Below are 21,921 nucleotides of genomic sequence, written 5' to 3' on the forward strand. Positions count from 1 at the left end.
TGACATCATCATCCATAAAAATGATTACAGGATATATATTATGAGTGGATACATTTTGTATAGTTAAAACATGGTCGCGAAATTGGTCATGAGAAAGAAAGTGTTTGGCCGAATTTGGCCCTATGAGACTGAGTTTGGCCCTAAAGATATTATACATAATATAAATCTGGCATTGTAGCGGCACTGCGAAAAAGCTGAAATACCATAAAATATGCAGTTATCACTGCAAAATAATGAGTCGGTATGAGTACGTTATTCTCCCCATTTCGCGATAAAAGAGACGCATATACAAAACATTGCACACCACTCACAAACTTTAGGTGGCCCGATTTGGCCTTCAAGACATATTCATTTCTGAAATGATAAACGTAAATAATGAAAATGATGGAAATAATGATAATAATTATATAGGTTTTCCCGATCAATTTCATACTTTTGTCATTCAAGTTCCTATTCCAAGCATTCAATTTCACGCATTCCACGCTCGCAGCACTGAACCAGCAATCAAATTCAAAATTCGGTCATTCGAATTCACTATCGGAGCATTGAAATTCACTGTCGGAGCATTCAAATTCACTATCGCAGCATTCAAATTTAAGAAAGGAGCACGCATTTCAGCAACGAGCATTCAAATTCATGTCAAGCTGGCGACGGAATCTCGTCGGTCATTCAAATTCGTAAATGGGCAACCCTGTTCCAAATTGCTGCATTCAATTTAAAAGAAGGCCGGAATTTAGTTAGTTTAGGGCCATGTATGTGTGTCTTTTTCATTTAGCTTTGAATACATCGGATGATGAATATCACCTATTTTGCAGTAGAGGTCCACCTGTTCGTTGACAAATATGAACTCGGGCTTCACGAAAAGGAATATACAGGCACATGTCCCTCTGATATAGGACGTAAATGGAGGTCCCATGCATGTGTGACCAAGGAGGTTTTTTCAACCTCCTTGGTGTGACAGAGTCACAAACTACTCATGCACGCAAAAAATCCCACTTCATTTATTTATCGCGAAGAGCAGAGTGTCTAACACGGTGAAGTGGTTCCACCTTATATCCAACTGGACCCCATAGAAGACCAGCTATTGCAGCCATCTTCTAAGATGGAAAATGAAACAAACAAACAAACAAACAAACAAACATATAGGCACTGTATATGCCTATACAGTAAAGAGCATGATACGGAAGGTTGGTTGACACCTTCAGAACAAAAAGCAATTTCGACTAGGCCTGCATTGAAACTGATAACATGAACATTGTATATACGTCTTATTTGTTGTTTATTGCTATCTTATTGGTTTACTTTTGCGGGACTATGTGAGGTCATTGTGTGTCAGTTTGTCTTTATTGATGCATTACCATTATAGTTTGGGCGTTGTCAGCATGCATGCAGTATCATCAAGAAATACGATTAGATTGTCGTTGTATTGTTTGGATGCACTGCTGATTGAACCTTATACAATTTAGCATTTTTTTACATGAAAAACAAAGAGTACATGAACAGAGAATGTAGAACCTTTAAGCATTCATTGGTTGTGTATGCCATTTCTCCTTTCTTAAAAAGTCTATCCCACTTTCCTCGTTAAATTGATCGCACGAAGTAGGAACTTGATCGCCTAAAAATGAAACTGAACGATCCAAACAAGCTCATCGGGACTATCACATGACTATCGTGTGCAAATTTGAATGCACGAGTAGGAAAGGCAATGCTCGCATTTGGAAATTGAACGCCCAATCGTGAATTTGGTTTCACAAAAACGAAATAGAACGCCCATAAATGAAATTGATCGCTCGGATTCTGAATTTGAATGCCCAAATATTTCCGCGTGCGTGCGCTGTGTGAATTTGAATGCACGTTAAATGAATTTGAATGACCAAAGTATGAAATTGACCGGGAAAACCTATATTAATAATAATAAAAACAATAATATTAGAATGATAATGATGATAATAATAACAACTTATAAAAGCTGGGGTTCCCTCCTCAAAAATAAAAAAAGAGAAAAAGAGACTCAAAAAGGAGTGGGCTTTTAACACCTACCCCCCCCCCCCCCCTCCCCCCCTCCCCCGGAGGGTGGGGGAGATTGCACATTGACCCTTGAACTTTTGAGTCTTCTGCTAAGAACAAGCTTCACCTATAAGAAAAAAAATGAAGTAGAAAAAGAGAAAAGACAAAACGACAAAAAAAAAAGAAAAAAAAAAAGCGTCGCTCCTGGGTGGGCTCGAACCACCAACCTTTCGGTTAACAGCCGAACGCGCTAACCGATTGCGCCACAGAAGCTAGATGACGTGTGGGCACATGTTTTAAAATATATACTATAAGCTTATAATTTATCTCGTTTTGCTGTCTTTGTGAGAGACAGTTATTGCGCTTGTAGGATATTTTGTATGGATGATTTATATCTGATACGGATTAAAGGAAAATCTACCGTATTTCGCCGTAGATGCTCGCAGAAATTGCAACGAACGCAGTCATACACAAAACGCAACATGCAGCAGCTTTTGGCTGCTAGATCCTGTTCGGCGTTCACTGCAAGATGCTACTATGTAGTATGTATGCTGCACGCCATGCGCTGCACTGCGCTCTATAATCTTTGCCATTACAATGTTCTAGCATTGCATCTGCAGAGATCAGTGGCTGCGTGCACTGGCTGCGTGAGGTCTCTTGTGTGTCACATACGCGCGGATAGGTAATAAACGCGCGCGGCATAAGGCAGTATGTTATCGCTAAAGAGGTTATTGCACTAATCATCATACATACTACAAAGTGTGTACAATAGTACAACAAGCAGGCTTTTCGTATCACGTCTCATTGACATTAATGATTTTTTGGAGTAGAAGGGAGGTTCCTGTCATTTGGTATCAATACCATCATTCTTCGATCAATTTTTTCTACATTTTATAACTTCATTAGGCTATATATTTACTTTTGTTTACCATTTTCTTCTTTGTTGAAATGTTTGAATATGTATATGCATGTAAATATGTGATATTTTTTCAGTTTTGAAGCGCCATGAGCACTGAAAAGTGGACCTGTGCGCTATACAAGTAGCCACTATTATTATTATCATTATTATATGGGCCTATCCCTGCATGTCGGCTGTACAAAAATGTCTTTGCACGGCGTTTGATCAGGCTCTTCAGTCTCTTTTCCTCTACCCTATAGCCTATCCCTGTCACAAAGACACACATGATACCCTCACAGCTTTCGCTCAACTTGTTCTAGTTTTATTTCGAGCCAACAGAAAAAAAAAAAAAAAAATCGAATGTGTGTGAACGTATAACAAAATCAGCACCATTGCTATCGGTAAGATGCGACCTTTATTAAAAGAAAGAGAGGGAGAGAGCCCGGGGGATTGCTATGGAACATACTGTACATGAGTGAATATACAGTAGCCCCTTTCCAACTGTTAAACTTCTTGTTTCTCATCAAGCCTAATGATTATGTTCAGCAACTGGATGGGGGTTTGTCGTGTGGTGTTTCTAGAGGATGCAATTTGTGTTATGTGCTCGTTCTGATGTAGAGCTGGTGTTGACTGAATTTGATCCATCTCTAGTTCATTTTCGTTGAGGTTGATGCACAAAACTAATATTCTACGCTGTGTCTTGGTTTATAACCACAGATCTTAGCTGTGTTGATATGTACCGGTATAATGAACGTGATGAATGAAGCAAATCATGCGTATTCCATGGCTTGTATCGGTGCGTTGTTGAGAGCATGGGTACATTTTTTTTTTAAAGTAACGCCTGTAACGACGACTAGTTTTATATTAACGATGGACTGCGTGTTTGCGAATGGAGTGCTGAAATTTTGTTCAAATGTCGTCGTACATTCGCAACGTGTTTCTTGACTTTGCAGCCGCTCTCTCCCCAATGGCTCCGGGGAACATGAAGTCTGATATCATTGGATTACAGCAGCGTTCGAAGCTCAACGGGAAATCCTTTGCAACTCGTAAATTGTACGTGAAAAACAACGAAGGTCCGCCATTAGAGCCTGTCTCGTTGGCCAACAAAATGGAGCAGCCGCAGCGTGGAAGAGATACGCTGCTAAACAACGCGCCCGACAGTGACCCGTCTGTTGTTATGAATGCTACGGCCATGAGCGACGTTTCAAACGTCGCACAATCGGACCACACAAAGGAAATGCTCATTGAAGGCGATGGAAGATGCGTCGTTCCTGAAAACATCGGATCCCTGAATAAAGTGAACGGAGAAATATCACATCTGAAAGTCCTGTCTATGCTTCATCTTGATGTTATAGAACAGCAACAGCGACAAATTCAGAGCAGTGAGAGAGAAGTGCAGAGACTACGTGCTGAAAATGAGACGGTGAGCTGGCTGTTACCATTGCGAGTTTGAACTCTTTCCCCCCTGAAATCATTGTAATCTAATGACGTAATATAAAACAGTACATGTATGATGAAACACATCGATTTCAGTAATCTGACATCGACATTTCACGCTTTCCTACATTTTACTTCCACCCCATATTGTGGTATGTATGGTACACTTTTGTTTTATGACAAAATTATGATTATCAAGAATCCTGGAATCTGGATGTGGAATAGTCAATAGTCACACACAAGTGTGTAAAACCAGCTGCCAATTTCTATTATTGTATTTATGTAACGACTCTCAATGCCGGTCTTAGTCTATCTAGGTAATCTACTCACTGTAAAATAGAAAATTATGAAGAAATACCATTTTGGAGTGAAAGAATATTATACATGGGGGTATCAACATGCACCACGCACTTGTCCCTCATGTCTAACATTTGCATGCCTGAAAAAAAAAAAAGAAAAAGCGTATCTAGACTATATGGTATACCATGGTCATGAGGTTTAGATTTTACATTGTAGCTACAAATCGGTAGCAAATGCAGCAAATTTAATGAAAAAGGAGTTCAACGATCATGAGGAACGAATGCGTATGCATGTGAATGTCCAGTCAACCAGCCAGGCGAGCGAGGGAGGGAGTCTCTTCCCACCTCGAGTCAACGGTTTGCATGTACGTAGCTAAGGCTAGGGGGGTCTGGCCCTGGCCTGGTTATAACTTATATTTACTCAATATCCCAATGTCCATGTTGAACTTGAAGCGTCTGTGTATTATTACATGTTTTTAACCCAAGAGGAGAGACTATACATATAATGTAGTTGCATTGAATGAACAGAAACGTTTATGGTTTTCATGGCCTGCCCCACCCTTCCTTTATTGACCCCCGGCCCCCTGACCCTATTGATTTCCCCATTTCAAGCAAGAGATGTTGCCATTTTTTCCATCACAAAGAGACAGCAATTTACAGGTTCACTGCACTGAGCTGTACCTTCTGGGCACAGCATAGAATATTTTCACCACATTTCTGTGAATGGAACTATTGTGCTGCCCTCTAGAGTCTGTATCGATTTAGAGGAACAATTTCATTCAGGACACTGGCTAGAAGTCTACAGTATCAGGATGATAGACTTATATGCCAGGATTTTCTTTGCAATTCTGGAAAATTCACTGCACGTCATGTACATGTACAGCAGCAGTCATCTTCTACCTTCTCTATTGTACATGTTTGCGGGGATGTAGGAATCTGTAATTACATCTAATCAAGTGAATGTGATCAGATAGTACATGTAGTTCCATTCTTCTAATCAATGATTGAACACTCATCTACTGCTTTGCTGAATATTGTTGTTTGAGCATCATGACATTTTTACCTTATACGAACAATTACAAATGTACATCCTGTAACTAGGGTAAATACATGTACAACGTACGTACATACAGAACACAATTGAATTACCAGTACTGTGCATGTCATTTACCCCACAGATTCTGATATAATAGCACAGAAGGAAGTGCATAGTGTATTGTTTTGAACAGTGTTTTTGTAATTCTGAGCATTATCTGGAGGATTTATGGTTGTGTTCAAAATTCTTTATTTAAAAGCAAAAATTTTCAGTGGACAGTGTCTGTACATGTATGTATTTTCCTTTGTGTATATTTGTTTGTGTGTCAGCATGTGTGGAAAGATTCTTAATGCAGAGATGACAATGAACTGTTTCTTTTTCCAGTATTACAATTATGTGATACATTTTCTTTTATGGAAATTCATTTTTGTACAAATTAATGATATATATGCAAGCTTACTGCAACTACAGTACAGTAAAAAAAAAAAAAGATACTGCTTGTTCACAGAAAAGATAATACTGCAATACATGTGCTGTTCACAAGGTTAGCATTTCTGTCAAGAGCCCATCAAGTCTGAGGTCTTTTTGCCTGTGACAAAAATTCTGATAAACTAAAAACTCAGGACCCCTTTGACCCCATCTTTTCCTCCACTTGCTCACTGTTATTGGATTTAAGCTTTCTTTTTTTTTTTCAGTGCCTCAGCTTTTGTGCTATGACTACACGTTTGAAATACATGCCTTGTATCCTCAGGCCCTCTTACTTTTCCCTACAGCTGTATGTACGATGAAGTACAGTTCAGTTGGAAAATCAAGTTACTACATGTGTCATTATACACTTGTACTGATCAACAACACACCATTCAATGTGTTACTTCCACATGAAAAATTAAGAAATTATTTAACAATAAATTGTTCTTGTAGAGTAAACATGGTCAAAACAAAACCATGCATTTGCTATGTACCGGTACACACACAAAAAAAAAAATCATGGTTTTTTTTATTTCACTATACTTTATGTTAGGATTACCTATTTTTATCTACTTCTTTTTCTTTTTAGCTAAAATGTCGCCTGGAACGAATGAATAGGAGAACACACCTTGCTGAGAAGAGTGAGCAGAACAGCACAAACCAACGTGGGTCTGTCCGGCAGAGGAAACCAATTGACTCCCCACTCCAGAAAAGGTGGGAATCAATACATCAGCAGCTTCTTGAATATTTCCATTGATACAAGTTTTGACAGAACTGGCAGTCAATGTGGAAGCAACTGGCTTTGCAGCTGGCTTTAGTCCAAAATTGCCACAAAAAAAAAAAAAAAAGCAAAGGAGAGAAATGTACATGGATCTATGCTAATATACTGAAGTGTACTGAGAAGTATGGATTGCGATATGTATTGCATTTTTTTTTTATTGAGTTCCATGTATATGTAAAAAAAAAGAAGAAGATAAAATTGTATTATTACAGTCTATACTTTTGAAATCACACACACACACACACACATAGATACACTTTGTAAATACCAACAACACTTGATGTTCTGCTCCAACAGACCATGGTCTCTTTCAACCCTGCACACAGTTATACAAGTGTACATTTAAAGGTTTCAAGAAGTGGTTTTACAAAGTAGCAGATCTAAACTTAAAATCAAGATGGCTGCCTAGACACTGTTTGTGGCATGGTTACTCTCACAGTAATCTTTATTTCAGAGCTGTTCCTTGTCACTACTTTTTAATGACTGTCAAATTTAATTGTGTGAAGCTTCCACATATTTACTCTATACTGTATGTTCTGATGATAACATTTTTTTCCAGAAAGCGTAGATCTGATCAGGACTCATCGGTAAACAGTCCCAGTCGTTCAGCGACCAAAGAGACTCCAGCAAAAAGTACTTCAGGTCTGAGAGAAAACAAGGACATTCTCAGTTCCAGTGGCACCTCGCAGACCAACAGCGTTGAACTCAATAAACGGCAGCGGAGGTCTGAGAAGTTGTCCAAGAAAGACGAAAAGAAAGGAGCGAACCGACAAGACAGCAAAGAGTCCAAGGAGTCCAAAGAAGAAGAAAAATACCATCGCACAGATGTGATGTATCCATGTCTGAGTGATCTCCGTGTCCACCAGCCTGACCCAGACTTCCCTGATGAAGATACTGTGGTCATGGGTGAGTATGCGAAGGGCGCCCTCTCTTGGCTGATCACAATTTTTCTGTTACAACCACTGATCTGTATGGAAAGTAAATATGGATATTGTCACTGGCCAATCACTTTGAAGCCACCATGCCACCATCTTACCACAGACATTGCCCATACACTTGTGTATGGAGCTCACAATGTCTCTGCTTGAAAGTACAGGCAAGTCCCCATAGAGTGTTTGTGGTTACATGGCGGCACGGCGTCTTCATTTGTTTGTACAGCGTGAATGGGCCAATGAGATATCTAGATACATGTGTACATCAGTTGTTGCACCACCCCTTTTTAAGTTATTTCCCATGAAGTTATATTTGTTTTGGGAGCAGCTACATGTAAGTGGTTATTGCAAAGCCTGTGTAGGTTGGACCCCTGCAGTAGGCATGCCATCCCTGGAAGACAGTCCATACCAGGCATAAAACAAAATTGGTTGAATCCCTGACATGAGTTGGGTTCATATGGTAGTTACAGGTATGCATACAATGTAGTGTTATACATTATCAAATTTACATTGACTGACTGACTGACTGCCTGTCAAGAACACAAATCTCCAACTGCCAATGTTCAATTTTCAGTCTGTGTTATTCCAGATACGGCAGTGTGGAGTTTTGATTAACCTCAGCAATATTTGATTTTTGATTGTTTTTAAATTTCAAAATGAAAGTAAAACATTGTTCATCCATATTTTTATTTGTCATTATATTTTTGATATGCTTACAGAAAGGTTGTTGAACATTTTAGTTGTGTGAGCTTAAATTGCACTTACGTCATTATGTTATCTCAAGAAAATTAATATGTGTATCAAAATGACGAGAAGAAGAGGCTCTTTGTCACACCAACAGTTTATTATGTTTCATGTGTATTGTATCAGGATATCACACCTAAATCTGTTTGAGATCTGATTAACCTGTTGAGGATGAGCTGATTTTGCGATGGCATACATTTCCCATTGAAACCTGCTTGAGAATACTCAGGACTAGTTTTTAATGGTTTAAATAAAATTGCATTCTCGTTTCAGTCCCTTCTTGGCGTGTGGTCACCAACCAGACGGGGAGCTGCTCCGATGGGTCAGAGGTAAGACCTACCTTATTAAATCTATGCTGGTCTATGTGATTGCCCAGTTCAAAAACACAAAAAAAGTAGGCTAAAATGAATGCCCACTCTTTTACATTGGTCAAAAAGAGTGAATTTCTCCCAAGAGATGTTTTTAACTTGTTGGCTCTTTGTGAGAATTTAGGTAGCAAAGGATTGACTAGAGGATCATCAGAATACTTCTGTATTTCTACTCATAGGAATGTTTCAGACCAGCTCAGAAATCTTTCATTGTCATGAAACAATCTAGAGGAGCACTCTGAGAGCGCAGACCTCCACCAAGCAGCTCATTTCCATTGCTGATCTTATCTTTTCTTCCATAGAGATCAGTGATTTCCACCCATATGCGTGCTGGAAGTCGCCCGATTTCCCAATATAGAAGCCTTTTGTTACATCATCAATTGCCAGCTGCGCGGAAACTAGCAGAAACTAAGGGAGCACGCACTTTAGTGAGCGTATGAAAACCTTAAAAATGCGCAACTTGAACTCTTAAGTTCATTGACCCTATCTGCCGAAATATCGAAAATCATTCATAAAATGCATAGAAAGTCATGGATCACTACCAAAATTGAATCATCTGTTCCTTGTGCCATTCTCAACTTTTCTTGAAAGTTTCATCCAAATCTGTTTGCAACTTTTTGAGTTATTTTGCACATGGACAAACAAACAAACCAGCGGTAATGAAAACATAACTTCCTCCCTTGGCGGAGGTAATAAACTGGTATAGATGTAAGAGTGACAAATATTTGCCATGAATTTGTAAATGATGATGCCAGCTCCCTTCCTGAACTCTTCTTCCATCTCTAGGAGTGTGACGATGCATCCTTCGAGCGACGGCACTGCAGACTGGAGCAGGATGAGCGGAAGAGGAAGAGATGGGACATCCAGCGGATACGGGAGCTGAGAGAGCATGAGAGACTTGTCAACAAGCAGAAGCAACGGGAGTACGCCCAGTGGGAACACATACTCACCACCTTCTACCCAGATGATAATGATGGTGGGTTGACACATTGACTTGGCTGAAGTATAGTCCTGAATAATGACCCGCCTCCTCTCTACATTCACTGAAACACTATTAAGTATTATCATATGAAAGTTTTATCAAGGCTGTTGATAACAAAAAGATAGAAAATATAAGAACTATAGGGCTTTCTGTTACACAACATTGTAAATATTTGTGTGAGAGAAGAAAATAGTTTTTTATAACCCCCCCCCAAAAAAAAAAAAAAAAAATCAGCAAGCGAGCACTTAAAGCAAACTTTATCAGAAGAGGAATACATTATTCTAGTAAAAAATAACACAACAAACAAACCCTCATGCTATTGGTACATATGCTACGACAAGAATATGTCATGCTTTCCAAGATGTATGGAGTTGTAACTCCCTCCATCAGATAAAAACGTTTGATCCTCCTTGTAAAATTTGTCATAGTCTCTCAATCAAAGCTTGCCTACTGATAACTTTGCTGCCTTGTCAGAAGGGAGCCATGTGGAGAAATATCACTAGTGTCTCATAAAGATCACAAAATGCTCCATCTTACCTGTTTATTAGTCAAAAAGATTTTAAGATATTGGTAAATGTGCCTTGGAATGATGATAGTTAGTGTTGCTTTTGGATGATTTGTCAATGTTTGTTTGTCAATGTTTTGGTGATTTGAGCATGTTTTTGTGCAGACTTAATCCCAGAACCTTTATTTATGAAACTTCTCAGTATGCATCCAAGAGCTGCTGTTCAATCACAACGTACCAAAGATATTTAATCATTTTAGTTTTCAGAATTCAGATATTAGTCCAATTATTTTTGATTGCCATAAATGTGACAAACTTAAGTGTGATAAAGGGGAGTAGATTCTTGGAACACAAAGGACGTCTTTTTTCAACATTAACTGAAGTGTGAAATTACTTTTATTTGACACTGACAGCGGAGTACATTGAGATGTGTGAAACCATTCCCGTCATCACATTTGGAGTCCAAATACCATCTGTCAAACCAAGGTGAGTGTTAGCACAGAGCACTATCTGCAGAACGGCCTGAAAGAAAGCAAATGATATTTCAAAATCTTTTAATGTTCTTGTTTTTTTTTTTCTTGGAAGGAATCTATCAAGCCTTTTCGTTTCTTTTTTCTTTTTCTTTCTCTTTCTTTTTTTTCTTATTTTTTTTTTTTGGGGGGGGGAAGAAGGTTAATGTCCTAATCAATTTAGAATGTAAATACTTAAATACCAATAGTATGAAAGTCACATTTTCAAGTTTCAAGATGTTTGTACATCAATCATTGTGAAAGTTTGCTTGAGACTTGATTCAATGTTGTAAAATTGCTTAACATCAAAGTTAATCACTGAAGTGTTTGTCATATGTTTTGACATTCATAATGTGAATCTTCTGATGTGGTAATAAGCCTGATCATATTGTCAATGTATCCTGATTTTTGCACTGCAGTGAGTTTGAGTTGCCGTGGTTTGACGCCAAGCAGCGAGAAAGAGATGAACAGAGGCGGATGACGAGGAGAAGGGCGTGTCGCAGATAGCATCCCTCCGTAGCCACTCATAGAAAGACTCTTAGTTAGGCTCACCGTCAGAGGGATTGCCCGAGTCAGACAATCCTTCTAACAGGGTCATCATGTGAACGAAGAAAATCAAAGTTGTCAGAGGGAGATTTGGAACCAGAACGTTTGCCACCCTTATAGCGTCAAGATTCCAGCTCTACAAATTTTTGGGAAATGTATCATGAATTTCACTGTGAGTTTTCATCCTGTGGTGTCCAGCTGTAACAAGCTGCCGAACTTCAGTCCGTCAGTTTAGCAAGTGATTTGTCCACCTCAGACAGGTGTCTACAGGGTATAACCGTTGACCTTTGACCCCAGTCTGTGTGTGTGCAGGTGTACATCAAAGTACAATGTACAGGGAAGATTCTCCCTTTCAAAAGTACTTGATGATTGTGAACAGACACATTTTGTCATGTTGATACACAATCTAAAAGTCAAGAAGAAAATATGTGCTACTTAAGTGGAATATTCTGTAAGTGGCTTAACGGTTGACTGCCATGCTACTAAAGACAAAACCCTTGCATATTCTATAGCTTGATGTTTTTGAAGATGGAGTTAACATTTCTTACATAAGATGTCCATGCCATTGTCATCTTAGAATCTTTTTGCAAGCTAGACACAATTGTAATCTGTTTCCCTTGTTTGGTGTTTGACATTTATCATTATGACAGCAAAATAATTGACTTGCAATCACATTTTAGCCATCGTTGTCTACAGGAATGGTAGTCTCTTCTAATGTTGATGTTATGTGTGGATTTGTGTCCCATATCAAACCTGCTATTCATGTATCCAGTATTCTATTTTAACTATCATGCCAAAAAGTCATTCTCTTCTTCTGGAATTGATATCACAATGTGAAATGTTTGTTCTGAAGTTTGTTGTAAGATAGTTGGTAAGAAAAATTGAACAGTTGCTTGAAGAGGTCATAACTAAACCACAACTTTAACTGATGTGAGCTTTATTTCATTTAGCACATATATAGTTCACCATGCAGTCTGAATGGGAAAATAATGCCATTGGTTAACTCTGTAATTCAAGATCATTATGAACTGTATAATACTGTCTATCGTAATGAGTGTCTAGCTAAGCACACAAAGTACCTGTCTCCTTCCAAAAGGAATGACCTTCTGGCTTTTCACATTTTATGTCTACATTTATGTTGAGCGTGCCTTTCATTAGAAAAGTTCATTTGAGTAGATAACTGGGAAATCACCATTGTGATTGGTTACCAATGGAAAATTGAGTGAATCATTATAGTATATTTCAGTTTAGTTGCACATCATTATTTCTGAGTTATTGCCAATATTCAAAGTTGCTGAGACCCAAGAATATACATCAAAACAATGCATTTACACATATTATACCCGCTTAATTGCATTAAAAAAAATAAGCCTTTACATTTAGCTTAAAAGGTTTTTTTTTTTTTTCCATTTATAGTGACTGATTCTAAACATTAAATCATAGTCATATAGTCACATCAAGACCTACAGAAACTCTTGTCCTAGGGAACATCATGCTTACGAAATAAGGTCTAGAACAATTGTGGAGTGTAAAAAAAAAACAACAAAAAACAAACAGGTGAAAATGACCTTAAAAATATTTTTTCTCTTGAGAGGAATTTGTCAAAGTCAGTATTTCTACCATTACTAGAAGTTGATAATGATGTACATCTGTATGAAGAGCAATTACAAATGCATTTTCTTTAGTTCCAGTATATTTAACATGATTCGGGTTAAATGAAGAATACCAGCAGAATCTATGACAAGGTTGTATGCACTACATGGTCAGTACTGATGGAGATCTAAATGGTGGTTTACATAGGAAAATCTTGGCACTTTGTAGAAACAGTGTTATGGGATGCAGGGTTTCTCCAGACAGTCTTATTATTTGCAGTAGAATTTGCTATTGGCTTTTCAACTGAACCAATACAGGAAAACTGCTGCCTGTTTTCATGCACATAAGTACCACTGTAAGAAGTTTATGTAACTAATATTTGGGTTACTGAGCATAAAAGCACTTTATGTAAACATGAACTGTGTGTGTGGAAAAGAAGGTTTGAGTTGTGAAAGAAGATATAACTGAATGTATTTTCACTTTCAAATAGGATTATGCAAACTTACCAGAGTTAAAATCTTGTGAACTTCTTAGAAAATTCCAGAAAACACAAGCAGTTTAGAGTCATACTTTGATTTTAGCTACAACCATTAATTCACCTCTGATAGTTTCTGTCTTTAAAGATTTCATGTTAAAGATCCAGTAGCATTGGAGTCATTGATGGCACAATGCATTCACTGCCCACCTTTGAAATTTGAAAACCACAAATTGCACTGGTCAGTGAATACATATACACTGTATATGTATGTGCATTGAGGGTATGTTAATCAGTAATGGTAGACTCCAGTAAAGATTCTTTGACTGTGTGTATACTCACGCACAGATCAGTGATAAAACTGTACACAATTTGTTACTGCGATTCTCAAGTACAGCTGTATATCTAAGTTGGCCCAGCTCCCCGACTCGATGGTGTCCCCATGTTGACTTGGTCTTTAAAATGAATATATCAATCTTCCTAGATGGTCATTGTTTGTGACTGATAGAGTTGGTCTGTGTGACATTAATGGGCACCACATGCAGTGCTGTTTCATGGTAGACAATATATTATCACTACGTGGTGTTGAGACTGCTATTGAACGTAGTGTGAGTGGGGAGATCTCCAAATTCTTTCCAACTTTGGTCTCAATGATTGTCCAAGTATAAGAGCTGGAGTGGGACAGTGGAAAAAAAAAAAAGAAGATTTTGTCGGGACCCAAAAATGATGTGAAATCATATCATTTGTGACCATGTGTGATATTTAACTCTAGATCTAGGTCATATTCAAATTCATGTAAATATCTTTGTCCATTTGTAAATATTTTATGCTTTATTTTTGTTTTTACAAGATCAAAGCTTTGTATATAAATTGTATTTTCTGTGCCCAATGAAGAGAATAGAAAAGTCATTGTACAATTAAGAGAAGAATTATCTAATCAGATTACTGCAGTATGGGACCAATGGAAAGCTTTCAAGTCAAATATTGTCATGTTATTTTTATGGATTGATTTATTTTTTATTCAGGTCGTGGCTGTCAAGCATTCATGACATCAGAAAAAAAAAAAGGATAATACAAACTTTGTTTCACAGTGCTGCTGGATATAATTCTGGTTCCCATAGTATCAACCTGGCATTAAATTTTATGTGAGCAGCTAAAAGTCACCTTCACTTGGTGTCAGAGTTACACTACTGTATACGTCATATATTCAGCGAGTCTTATTCTTGTTTAGTTTTTTTCGAAATGAAATTTCCCAACAGTTTTGTGAGTGATTAAATTTGAGATCATGGATTACATGTATGTCAGTGGACTGAGGAGTGCGTGCATCCATTCACACAGTAGGCAGGCCAAGACTTTAATACGTGTAGGCCTAGTAAATTATATTAGTATGTTCCTTGTTCATCTACTGAGCAGTATGGCTGCATAACAGTACATTTACATATACAGTTTGGATCACAGAGTCAATACAGATTTTTTTTTTAGTGTTATTACATTTGCAAATAGCACCCAGGAAACAAAAACCATGCGAAATATGTGGCGTATATAGTACTTCCACTTTCGGAAGAGCTAAAGTCCTTCAACATTAAAAGTCTTGTGTCAATCAAAAAATTGCTGATGATCCGTGGCAGTAGCCAATCAGCTTCTCATGTTGCCATGATACAGTGTAGTTTACATGTACTCTGATTATGAGTATTTATGGTTACATGCTGTTAATGCTACATTTACACCATGTTCTCAGCAGCCACAGCAGCCCTGTTTATCTGAAATGTAGTGTGTGCTGTGGGAAGGTGGGATATTCTCCCCCCCCCCCCACCATATTCTAGTCTCGTTCATTCCAGTCCCTGCTTAAGTGAATGCATAGCTATCAGCCGCAGTTGTAATGGAGTCTGGTCAGGCTGTTATGTCCGCTGGGAACATGGTTCAAATGTGGCATTGGGATCAATAGGTTCCTTTGAACGTTGATGGCGCTTTGCTTTAGGTGTTCAGGTCATGATATAAGAATGACCTTCATTAAATGTACCTTATATTCCTTAGGTAAGTAAATAAACCATCATTGCATTCACTAGGCACTTGATGTACAGATACGAGGCAGTATTTTTTGACTCAGTTGTATTTGCTTCTAAGCTGAGAAAGCTTGACATATCGCTTGTGTAATAAATTATCTGAATGTGATTTTCTAGTGAAAACAACAACAAAAATGTCTGATATTGTGGAGATGTATACACATACTTCCCAAATCTTATTTTTCTGCACAGTACTTACTAAGACTCACACTCCAGAATGTGTAATAGATTATTGTACTTTACACAAAATAAAATCTTACTGTAGAAATAAAAATGTTACTGTAAAATACCTTTTACAGTCACCTGATTAAAGTGAGGATGTGGTTCTCAGATGAGAGGATGAAGACTTAGAAGACAGTAAGAAATGTCTTTCAAGGAATTTTCTCACACTGAAAACAGGGGTGTGGAGTCCATTTAAGTAATCAGATGTAAGGCTTAGCTTGCATATTTGTAAGTGAAGCAGAGATGAGTGTAAGATTTGCACAAATGTACAGCTGAAATGCCCTAGCCAGTCTCTCAGTAACTATATCATTAGAGGAGATTGGTTACATGCTATATAAAACTCCATTTTTTCTGCTGTATTCTACCATTATGTCTCATCAAGTCTTTTGATTCATGTTCAGAGGTCAAGTAGTTAAAGTATTATGTTTTTTGTTGTTTTTTTTTAAAGCTGTTTCAGATTTTTACTTTCTTCAGTTGAAAGATATGTACATTTAGCGATGTATCCAGTAACATTCTAGTTTCTGTCAAGGAACTCGTCAGTTGATCAGCTTCTGTATTGTTTTTGATAAATGTTCACCAACACTGGCGTTGATATGTCATTAAAGTTAAGGTTGACTTTTCTTGTTCCTAGTAGAGGAAGTCTGCAGTGTCACTTTGTTTTTGCTTGTCATATTCCTTGGCAGTGTGATACAGTTCTCCCTGCATAATCAAAACCTCTAGAGTTAAAAGCTTGTAGTTTCACACATTTTCATGGGATAATGTCGTGAAAGAACGAGTCCATCTTAATAATAAACCTGAGGATTTAGTAATGCAGTCAGTATAACACATCAGTGAAAGCTTGGGGAGAATCGGACATTCAGTGTAAAAGTTACTGCTGGATGAGAAGGCTACTACACTTTATGATGTCACATGCATAGAGAGTATAGAGAATTTCACAAAATTTCATACATGTATTTCGAAAAAAGGTACACATTCCCTTGACTTGTTAATAGGGTGATATCTTTTCCCCTGCCTTTTGAAAAAGGCAAGTAAGGTGCACTTTTATTATGCAAGGAAAGTGAAAATATGTTAAATGTTCTTCATATTTTTTTAAAGCGCATGTACAGTATCATTCTGCTCATATAACATCACAAGCTGTAATAGTCTTCTCATCCAATGATAGCGACACTGAAACTTCAAAAATTCACACTTTTGAAAAGATTGTCTGATTTTACTCAAACTTTAATTGATGTGTTCTACTGATATTGATGCATTCTCTCAACCAACATGTATATTTAAGGAAGAACTTGTCCTTTAATGACCACACATGTGAACTATGTACGTGTAACATAGGCAATAATGTCATTATACAAGCCTCTCATTGGTTTTTACAGCTAGAAATACCAATAAGACAGGGAGGTGAGACAAAACATCACACCTCCCGAGTTAAAGGGACTGTACAGTTGTGGTTGAGGTGAGGATTTAGCTTTTAACGTTTTGCGAGATATTCAGAAACCACTCTATGAGATGTCAGAGAGCATGCAATTCTAAGGGGTATCATAAGTTTATTTGATGAAAATCAGTTTTGAAATAGCTGAGATATCCAAAAACAAGGTGAAACAAGAGATCCTAATAAAAGGCGTGGCCTGTCACCTTTTATTATTATCACTTTTTTGGATATCTCAGCCATTTGAAAACCAATATTCATCAAATAAACATTGAATCCTTCTTAAAATTACATGCTCTTTCATATTTCATAAGAGGTTTCTAATTATCTCACTTAGGAATGTTATAAAACTGAATCCCCACCTCAACCAGTACTGTACAGTCCCTTTAAAATAATGGTCAAAGAGTGAAGAACTACGACTGCCTTCTGAAGTTCTTGGTGATACAAGACTTTAAGAATTTGATGGAAATGATAGGACTTATTTTCCATGATTTCATGTCAAAAAGGGAATGTACTATAATGATGCTTTTAGACAGGTCAATTATCAGACCTAATGGTACCTGGATATTCTGTGACTGGATGAAGCGTTGGTTAGAATTGGCTGAGAAACTGTGTGTGTGGTCAGAACAATGGTCAGATGATAACTTGAAAATCTAACATATAACTGTTCTTTGTAACTATAACCTTGACATAAGAATTGATACATAGACATGATTTATATTAATTGGTCCTTTCCACTAATTATGTACAGTGTACATGGTGAACATAGATTTGGGGTAAAATCTTGTGGTTTTGAGAAATAGTATAACAATTAACATGGTCAGAATTTCAGCATTGGCAATAGCAAGGGGGGATTATGGTAATTGTAGTCCAGTTGTGTTTGTTTGTGTGTTGTGTGTGTGTGTGTGGGGGGGGGGGGGGTTCAGCAACAATCAAACATGCCATGCATGTGGTGAAGATACAAGTGACTCCTGTTGTAACAATTAAAGTCCCCTTTCATCATTTAAAAAAAACCCAAAAAACAAAACAAAACAAACAAACAAACAAAAAAACGCTATAGCCAATCAAATAATGGAGGACCTATGTAAAGATACTACAGGGGTTGCCTACATATACTGTATAATGAAAATTTTGGTGCCAGAATTTTTCAGTGTTATGACAAAATTTCGTGACCTTCTTCATGTTGGCTACAGCAGGAGCGCACTGTAGGCCAATCTGACAAATATCACATTCATTGCTTTCTGTCTTGTTGTACCTGCATATTATGGTACATGTATATTTTACCGGGTAGGCCTATACGGTACTCAGTATTTTTGTTTTTGCATAATGATGACATCATACTGATACTGATATAATTTGATTGTGTGTGTGCGTGAGAGTGAGTGTGTTTGTGTGTGTGTGTGTGTGTGTGTTTCTGCTTTGTGAACAAACTTGGCAAGAAATAAAAGATTAGATTTGAGGAGAATAGAATAAATATCAGTGACTGGAATTTAATCATGATGGGGATTTAATTTTTGTTATAAATATATCATATATTTTTCCAGATCAATATAGTGCTTCCTTCAATGAATGAAATTTTAATGATGAATACAGATTATAAAGATCAGGAAAAGGAATCAGTGACAAAAACTTGTAAAATAGAGTTATATTTTTTGAAATGGGAATGTAAGTGTAGTATTGTAATTTTATTGAACTCATTTTGTATTATTCTATTCAGCGCAGTTTGTAGGATGTGAAGTGTTTGAGTTTTTGTTGTTGCACATGGTTGTATGTTTGTTTGTTTGTTTGTTTGTTTTTTGGTCTTCCTACACACCCATGCTTCCCTGGCAGCAGCACTGTACCACTTACGGGATTTAAGTATTTGAGTGAATGAGAATGTGAGCGGGTTCACCGGACATGGGGTTGTTATGGGTGGGGAGTGGGGGGGGGGGGTGCCTTAATTGTTCCCACTGTTCAATTTGATGTGTTTGCCTTTTCTTCATCCTTTTTTTTTTATATATACAAAACTCTTTTTCATTCGTAATATTGACAATATGGAATTTGTGTTGTCTTAATGAAATTTGTATTATTTTGCAATTAATTAATTTGTATATTATTGTTCATATGAAAAAGAAAGAAAAATAAAAGATTGACAAAAACAAAATACTACACTATACAGATTTCCTATTTCTCACACATACCAAACAACATTGTTACAATACATCACAACTGTATAAATGCATTGGCGAGATTTTTGTAAAACGGACGAGAACCAATCATGACTTGGCAAAAATGAGGATTGGGGTCCTATCCAACGGCTTACTAGCCCCCCTCCCCCCCCCCCCCCCCCCCCACACACACACACACACACACACGATTGGAAATACTAGTAACGAAAGAGAGGAAAAATATCGAAACGGCTTGGAAAACAAATATGCTTATCACCCTGTGTGTTACGTGAGCGTCAAACCAACGAGGGTAACGTGAAACTAAGTTTTCGATTTCAGCCTGTCCCGTAAGTCTGCTTGAGTTGTTTTTAATCTTTTTGATGGTTGAAAAGTGGTCAGTGTAGCATGTGGGAACTATTATGTTATTCGTTCAGGGTTCATACATTATTTGTCAGTCGACAGTAGATCTGCTGTTGTTAGAACTTGAAGTACCGGTGACGGTGCCGCTGTTGTTTCCCTTGCTTGCCGTGGCCTTACCCCGTTGCCTTCCCCGCTATCGCTGCTGGCAGGTCCATGCCCCGTCGCGGAGCGGAGGGGATCATCGGGAGCGGTTAGGAGCGCGAGCGTAGTGACTACGAGTGCTGGGCTGGCTGAAACATACATGTAGTCCCCCTATTATTGTTTCCATGTGCAGTTTTCATCATCATTATCATCATCGGTATACGGAAGTAGTAGGTAGTCCTGTCGAGACTTCCGGTCTTTCCTTCTGGTTGTAACAACGTTAGGACCTAGATTCTACCTAACCAGTTAATAGAAGTAAAACTTGGTGTAGCACTGTACCTGTAGGCCCCTATCAAGGTTGACATGGTTGAGGGGTCTAGATATCGCGCACGAAAATTTGTGATGCTCTTATAATAGAAATTATTCCACAATCGTACCTGAATTTCTCAATAAATATCACGAAAATGCAGAAAAATCACCTCCCAGAATCTCCTGATGATACGATGACGGAGTAGTGCGCTGTTGCCGTTTGTATGTCGGACTTAATTTTATGCGTTCAATTTCTCGGGGTATACGTAAAGGTCGCGCAGCTGCCCTACACTGTATGTAGTTTCTTGCGTGAAATTGTCTGCCCCTCTCTGTGGCTGTAATGTGCTTCGGCTTTCGTAGAATATTATAAACGATTGATCGAACAAATTACGAATTCTACCGGCTACGATCATACGAACGAGACAAGCGAGACGACACGTCTAGGCTACAACATCCTTAAAAAAGATTTTAAGCCATTATAGGTAGGTAAATTACAAGGTAAAAAATTGGAAATTTAGTGCAAAATTTGTTCCAAAAAATTTGAAATTTAGTGAAAAATTTGTTCGAAATCAAAATTTCTTACCTGCTTCCTTCTCATGTTTAGCGGTTGTCAGGTATGTTTATTCCATATGCGTATCGGCAAATTTTGCGCTTAGTCCTACGCGTAATATTGCTTGCTGTAATAACAGTTATGCTATGCGCGATCATTAAGTCCCTGCGCAAGACCTAGTACCCTTACTATACATACGTGCGTGTGGGTGAACGGACTAACTTGTTGGACCCTGTTGTATAGAAACTCTAACAGTTAGATCTACATCCCTTTAAAGTTTAGGGAAGAGATTGGTGTAGACTGTAGGGAGGCCGGAGGACCAGCGCTTGTCCACCCTGGACTTGAAAGTATTGAGCGAAGGAGCTGAGATTACCGATGATGGGAGACTGTTCCAAGACTAAGAGTCGACCACTCTTTGACTGAAACTAACGTTAGTATTTCTTCTCAGGGTCGGGTCGTACTACATTTTTGTTTGAATAACTTCTGATGATGTCCTCTTGTGCTACCATGAGTCCGAAAGAAATCTTGGGCAACTAGGGGTCAACGTTCACAACTTCATTCATTATCTTATTCTTATATAGATCTACTTCTAACGTAATAGACTATATAGTAAATGTCACCTCTCCTTGCCTTCTGTAATGTTGGGAGTACATACCAAGGCTTTACGAGTCTCTCCAGAGAAGGTAAATGTGTGAGATCTGGGACTAGTTTCGTTGCTCTTCTTTGGACTTTTTCAATCTTCTCTGCTTCTGCTTTGAACCTTGGATGCCAAATCACGTTACCGTACTCTTAGAAGAGGACGTACGAGAGTCATGAACAAGATTGGTAATGTATCCCTGGAGATCCTAGGACTGAACGTTCTCTTGATCAGTCCTAACCGCAGCAGCGACCCCAACACTTACCAAGTCTGTTACTGGTTACAGCGCCCTGTGCCGGGGTTAGATCAGTCCCATCATCTGATTGGCCCCGTTCACAGTTTTGGCAACATGTTCTTGGAAGGACAGTTGGTTGTCGATGATGACTCCAAGGTCGATGATGACTCCAAGGTCCCTCTCCATGGCAGTCTCCTGTTTTTATTTGCTCTCGTTGATGTTTTTTTTTCTTTTCCACCGTGCCCGTGCAT

General features: G+C 38.1%; 1 protein-coding gene and 1 non-coding gene across 2 annotated transcripts; one reads left to right on the top strand and one right to left on the bottom strand.

Annotated features, from left to right (window-relative positions):
* Window positions 1-2,206: 2,206 nt before the first annotated feature.
* Trnan-guu (transfer RNA asparagine (anticodon GUU)) lies at window positions 2,207-2,280 on the bottom strand. Its single transcript has one exon. It is a non-coding gene; the product is annotated as a tRNA-Asn (tRNA).
* Window positions 2,281-3,786: 1,506 nt separating this feature from the next.
* Window positions 3,787-16,498, top strand: LOC140243303 (male-specific lethal 1-like 1). Its single transcript, XM_072322976.1, has 7 exons — window positions 3,787-4,328; window positions 6,735-6,859; window positions 7,486-7,832; window positions 8,876-8,931; window positions 9,757-9,946; window positions 10,871-10,943; window positions 11,386-16,498. The coding sequence occupies exons 1-7, from the start codon at window positions 3,819-3,821 to the stop codon at window positions 11,471-11,473; spliced, it is 1,389 nt and encodes a 462-aa protein (XP_072179077.1). The 5' UTR covers window positions 3,787-3,818; the 3' UTR covers window positions 11,474-16,498.
* Window positions 16,499-21,921: the final 5,423 nt, after the last annotated feature.

Source organism: Diadema setosum, chromosome 20, assembly GCF_964275005.1.
Source record: "Diadema setosum chromosome 20, eeDiaSeto1, whole genome shotgun sequence".
In the NCBI taxonomy this organism is placed as follows: Eukaryota; Metazoa; Echinodermata; class Echinoidea; order Diadematoida; family Diadematidae; genus Diadema; species Diadema setosum.